The following is a 6,161-nucleotide window of genomic DNA, read 5'->3' on the forward strand; positions in this document are numbered from 1 at the left end:
GCTAGAGAAGCCAGATTGAGATGGTTTGGACATGTGCAGAGGAGGGACAGTGGATACATTGGTAGAAGAATGTTAGAGATGGAGCTACCAGGTAGGAGACAAAGAGGAAGACCAAAGAGGAGATATATGGATGCAGTGAGGGAGGACATGCAGATAGTTGGAGTCAGAGTAGAAGATGCAGAGAACAGAGAGAGATGGAAATCAATGATTCGCTGTGGCAACCCCTGAAAAAAGAAACAAAGCCGAAAGAAAAAGAACACTACAGTGTATAATATAGTACGTTATGGTATAGTATAGTATAGTATAGTATAGTATAGTATAGTATAGTATAGTATAGTATAGTATAGTATAGTATAGTATAGTATAGTATAGTATAGTATAGTATAGTATAGTATAGTATAGTATAGTATAGTATAGTATAGTATAGTATAGTGTAGTGTAGTATAGTATAGTGTAGTACAATGTCATGGACAAAGAAGATTGGTTTGGTGCACTTCACCAGCTGGGAAGAACAGTGACCTTTGTGGAGCAGTGATTACAGTATTTATGAGTCTCTGAGGTAAAACCACAGTAAGGCCAGAGGTGCTGCCTTTGCTGCAGCAGCAGCAACAGCATCGGCAGAGGTGGTGATGGTGGTTGGAACAAAGAGTGGTTAGAGTACGTTACTGGGGGCAGCGTCATAAAAAGTGTCAGGGGTTAGGAACAAAGCTAAAAAATGACAATATATCAGAGAGAGCTAATAATACACAAGAAAAAACAGGTACAGTTTTGCATACTACAGTACAGTATACCCTTGTTTATTTTTGTGAAGCATATATTGTGTATCATACAGCATTAGTGTAGTACAGTAGAACACGGTGTAGTATATTATATTATTGCATAGCATAGCATAGCATAGCATAGCATAGCATAGCATAGCATAGCATTGCAGTATTGTCTGCTCATGATGTTAAATACCCAGGAGTTTCTGATTCGCGGCTGTCTCCATTTAAAAAAAAAGTTTATTTATTTATTTTATTCCTTTAGAAACAAACAAAAAAAACTTTCTTAAACGTCATTGGCTCTCCCTTTAATACATTTCTGTAGTCCCACCTGGGGGAGAAGGTGGACACAGTAACATCCTCAACACGACAAATGCACTGGAGGATATTTTTTCCATCAACCCTACTCCTTGTTTCTCCATTTGCCTGTGAGCCTGGATCCCCTCTCTTCTTCTGCTGGGTGAACAGCGCCCTCTAACGGCTACATGGAGCGAAAGCTCCACAGCCAACAAGTGACCTCAATTATCAGTCTGACAGCATGTGTGACTGCAGTGAGAAATAAAGGGGCAGTCTGTCCAAAATCTACTGAAGACGAGTGAAGATGTGATGCTGTTTCCTGACACTGACAACCAACATCCTTATAGTCACTGTAGTCCGGCTAATGGCCTGTCTGTGACACCAACACAGTTTCAATGGCCCTGGACTTTTTAATTCAAATATTTTTATGCTGCCTGTTTTAAAGGTTGGATATTTTGCTTTTACTGGAGCATGTTTTTATTATTGATTTATTATTGTTTTGTTTATTTGGTTAATTAATATTTGCTAAAATTGCTGCTGCTAGTACTGCTACTACTCCTTCTACTTCTACTTTTATAATATAAAATGTATTGTACTTTAATGCTACAAATTATTATCTGTACAGTATATATAATTGTTTGCTAACTTTCACCATAGTAAGACCACCCTTAAGAAACATGTTTTTTTGTTTGTTTGTTATTCAGCCAAAGATACAGCAACATCAGCTTTACTGCACATATGAAGATTGCATGTACTGGCCTCTAGTGGTCAACATGTAGAACGAAAAATGTCAGCAATAGCTGAAACTGAAACTTGCTATGTAAATAAAGGATACAAGCATTTACTAACAAAATATCAGGGGAAATAGCACGGAGCATAGTGAAGGCCAGGAGTTGCTAAAGGTAAACCAAAATTAAAGAACTAGCCCTGGAAACTAGATTTAAGATTATTAAACTAAATTATTTGCATATTTCTTTTGCTTTGATTAAACATTGATAACACCAAATATTTTTAGTTAACAACTTTCTTCCAAGATTCTTTTGATAGTAATTTTGACAAATCTTTAGCTAATCTCAAGACAAATCTCTGCAGCCAAATTCAATCAAAGGAGCAGATTTTTTTTTTTTTTCATGATGAAATTCTATTCAAGTACTTGTTTCCATGAGTCCATCAAACCAGCAGGGCTGGTTATGGATCGATGCACAGCTCTGTAGTTTAAAATAAACTTCAGCAGTGATTTAAGACAAATTGGAACTATATATTTCCACTGTTGTCACTGTTGTTACAGACAGATGGAGAAGAAGAACAACAGGGAGAGGCTTCTCTGCTGTGTTGTGTTTTGCTGTAGTGGTGATGAGGCTGCAGTCCTGTCACTGTGGGTGTGGGAGTTCTCAGCTTTGCAGGGGCGTGGTCCTGCGTTGTCTGAATCAGCACCAAGGTCAGCAACAACTATGCACAGTACTTTTACCCCACAACACGTTCAGAAAAGTGTGGATTTAAGCAGTGCTCAGATAAAATGTGTGCTTGTGGAATTTCAAATCATTCAAGCAACTGAGAGGTGTTACTACAAAATATTACAACTTATTTGTACGCCTTTTCACCCATTTTACAATGATGGTCCAGAAAACCAAACATTATAAGCAAGTAAATGTATTTTAATGTCTATTAAGCTTAAGTAGCTAAGAATTAGCTTACCTGGCTCAGAATATCGAAAAGCTAGCCTCACTAAACAACAACAACAACCAAAATCTAGATTGGATACATCATGGAAAAAGAAAAGTCAAGTCAAATTTTCACAAAAAAACATGTAGTAAAAATAGCTTTTTATTGATAAACTAGCCACAAAATGGGTATGACCAAAAGAAGCTAAAAGCTGAACAAATAAGTTGAAGCTAAAAGATAGCAAAAAGTTAGCCCACAAATGGTTACATATAAGCCAAAATATACCAAAAATAATCATCATGGTTTCTACAAAAGAAATTATATATTTGGATGGTTTAAAAGAGTTGCCTATAAATAAATTAAATGAACTAAAATGTAACTGAAAGTGACGTGCAAACTAATAACAGGTCAGACTTGAATATGCTGTTTAAACCAAATAAGGATTACATATATACGTATATATATTATGTATATAAAATTGATTACCTGATGATTTATGTCTGACTTGAGTTTCAATCCAAATGTGTAAAAAGTGGATGTAAGTAAGCTGATACGAATAGGGAATTACAACTACTTCTCCTCCTGCATCACTGAAGTGTTGGTGATGCTCCACCTCCGCGGTGAGACAGAGAATACAGGGATGATGAAAGAATCGGGCCGGTCTCATCCTGTATTCTGATATTGCAGAGAGGGTGAGGGCGGCTGCTGGATGCAGACTGCTGCAGCTGAAACACCCCTCTTCAGCGCACAGCTCCGCTCATCGATCCCAACTGCCATTCTGCTGTGGTGGCAAAGAAAAAAAAGCTGCAGTGACAGTGGACAGAGTGGACCAATAGTAACATGAGACGGTCCAGTGATGTGACAGAATCAACTTACACATGTGGTTTTACTACGACGGAATTATTTCTGCAGTTCTTGACAGTTCTTGAGAGAAAAAAAATATTTTTCACAACTTAAAAAAGAGGGGGTAATATGGATTTCCCCATGTCTCGTGTGACCCCTGTGGGCCATATAAATGCACAAAGCAAAGAGCAAATACCTGGGTGGAGTCAGAGAGAAATCTTAGAGGCAGTGTCTGTTTTTTAAATAATACACAAAATTTTGTTTTTATCAATTATAAAATGTTATAAATAATTTATGGATACACTTATCCTTAAAGTGTCTAAAGTTCAAATGCTGTCACTCTTTTACTTATTAAACTAACACACAGCCTGTAGCATCATCATGCTTTTGCCTTACTGCTATGCAGGCTAACACGCCAACATACGCCTCTAGTGGCCCATAAAAATAACGCTACCTGCCTATAATTCTAAAGTTTCTTTCCATGTGTCTTTTTTGGGGGGTGGGGTGGGGGTGGGGGTTCTCATTTCTCCACAGCTCTGTAAAATGTCGGTCGATGGCCCTGTCCTCCACAGGGTGGAGACTTTCTGCACAGGATTCTGCAGGTTTGCTCTGATCTGCTGCTGCCTCTGCGTCAGATGATGCGCTGCTGCCTACTCTGTATAAAAGCACCTGTCCCGCTCATGCAGCCCCGCATCTCACTGTGTCTCTCTCACACGCACGCACATTCCCACACTCACCCTCACGCACCTCTAAGATCCACTCACAGTCTCTTTCCTGTGCATAGCAGTGGGACAGCGCAAAGTTGAAGGAACCATGAGTTACTCCGGTGAGATTTACACCAGCAGCTCCTACAGGAAGATCTTCGGAGATGCGCCACGCTCCGGACGCGTGGGTCTGGTTGCGGGCAGCAGCCCGTCCCGCCTTCAGTCTGCGGGATTCCGCAGCAGCCACAACCGCACCTACGGCTCCCCGTCCTCGTTGTCCTCCACCAACTACCGCAGGACAGCGGCTCCCGGCCGCGTCTTCTCCTCCTCCATGATCCCGGACTCCTCCATGGACCTGACCCAGTCCACTGCGGTCACCAACGAGCTCAAGATCATCCGCACTAACGAGAAGGAGCAGCTGCAGGGTCTCAACGACCGCTTCGTGTCCTTCATCGAGAAGGTGCACAACTTGGAGCAGCAGAACAAAGTGCTGGAGGCGGAGGTGACGCTCCTGCGCCAGCGCCACAACGAGCCGTCACGTCTGCATGATCTGTACGAGCAGGAGATCCGGGAGCTGCGGGCCCGCGTGGAAGAGCTGAGTCACGAGAAGAGCCAGATGCACCTGGACTGTGTGCAGATGAGCGACACCCTGGAGAGGGTGCGGGAGAAGCTGGAGGAGGAGAGCAGGATGCGGGAGGAAGCTGAGACCGCGCTGAAGGTCTACCGCAAGGACGTGGACGACGCAACACTGGCCCGCCTGGAGCTGGAGAAGAAAGTGGAATCGCTGCTGGACGAGATCGCCTTTCTCAGGAAAGTTCATGAGGAGGAGCTGCAGGAGCTGCAGACGTCTCTCCAGGCTTCGCAGGTACAGTCCAAACACCGGTTTTCTCCTTTATGTTTATTGTATTATTTTTCATGGGTTCATAATCTGGATCTTAAAATGCTGCTCAAATTGACCTTCAACATTTCCAAAAACTAACAGTACAACAAGTCCGGAAGTAATGTTTTCCTTCTAGATATATATAGATGTCTGTTAATGCTGATTAATCATCTGTTGCAGCATCACTTGTTGGATATACAAACAAGTGAAGGAGAAATTCATACAAATCTTGACACTTCTAATTGAAATCCACAATTTACATTCTAACTCACCTTGAACACTGAATGTTGAAGGGATTCGATATTGGATATTATTTTAATATTTCCTGCAACATTTGACGAGTCGTGTCAGTTTTGCTGCCTTTTCTGAAAATGTTTCAGAAATGCAGCACCATCCTGTTTTCTTTCCTTCTTTCTTGCTGAATCAGGGACATTTGAGTCAAACTAGAACCAATTAAATTGACCAATATAATGTATTTTGAATTTTTCTCTGAACATCACGGTACTAAATCCTAAAATGTGAGTTTAGAAATGAACAGATTTAATGTCTGCAGTAGGACGGTGACTTAATGAGTTTGCAAAATATTTTCTATAAGTCTCTTTGTGCAAAATATGCTCAGATTGTTGATGTTATACTAGATAAAATAATAATAATAGAAATAAAATAAGAAATAAAACAAAAGTGAGACGCTCGTCTGGACCCGCCCCTTTGTAGCGCAAAGGCTCCCCTTTCTCCTCCAACTCCTTCTCCTCCTCCTCTGGCAGGGTGAACATTCCGCACTGGATAAGTGATGGCACTGCAGTTCCGTTTCAGCACCAGGCGCTGTCCCTCCCTTCTCCTCACCCCTCCCCCTTCATCCCTACCCCTCCAATTCACGTCACGACACCAAACGCCATCCCGACCCCACTGCCCAACTTCTTTGTAAAATTTAATCACTAAAGTACTTTTTTTGCTCAAAACGCTCCAAAGGTCAATCACTTCTCTTCTTCTTCTTGTGTGCCAGAGCGAGGCGGG

General features: G+C 41.5%; 1 protein-coding gene across 1 annotated transcript in view; it reads left to right on the plus strand.

The window, feature by feature from the left end:
• The first annotated feature begins 4,233 nt into the window (after positions 1 to 4,233).
• Positions 4,234 to 6,161, plus strand: part of neff1 (neuronal intermediate filament family member 1) — an 8,013-nt gene continuing 6,085 nt past the window's right edge. The window contains exon 1 of the mRNA XM_008335724.3: positions 4,234 to 5,132. Within this exon, the coding sequence (XP_008333946.1) occupies positions 4,377 to 5,132 (756 nt within the window). The 5' untranslated portion in view covers positions 4,234 to 4,376. The remainder of the gene's footprint in view (positions 5,133 to 6,161) is intronic.

The sequence above is a fragment of the Cynoglossus semilaevis genome, chromosome Z, assembly GCF_000523025.1.
Source record: "Cynoglossus semilaevis isolate Cse_v1.0 chromosome Z, Cse_v1.0, whole genome shotgun sequence".
NCBI lineage: Eukaryota > Metazoa > Chordata > Actinopteri > Pleuronectiformes > Cynoglossidae > Cynoglossus > Cynoglossus semilaevis.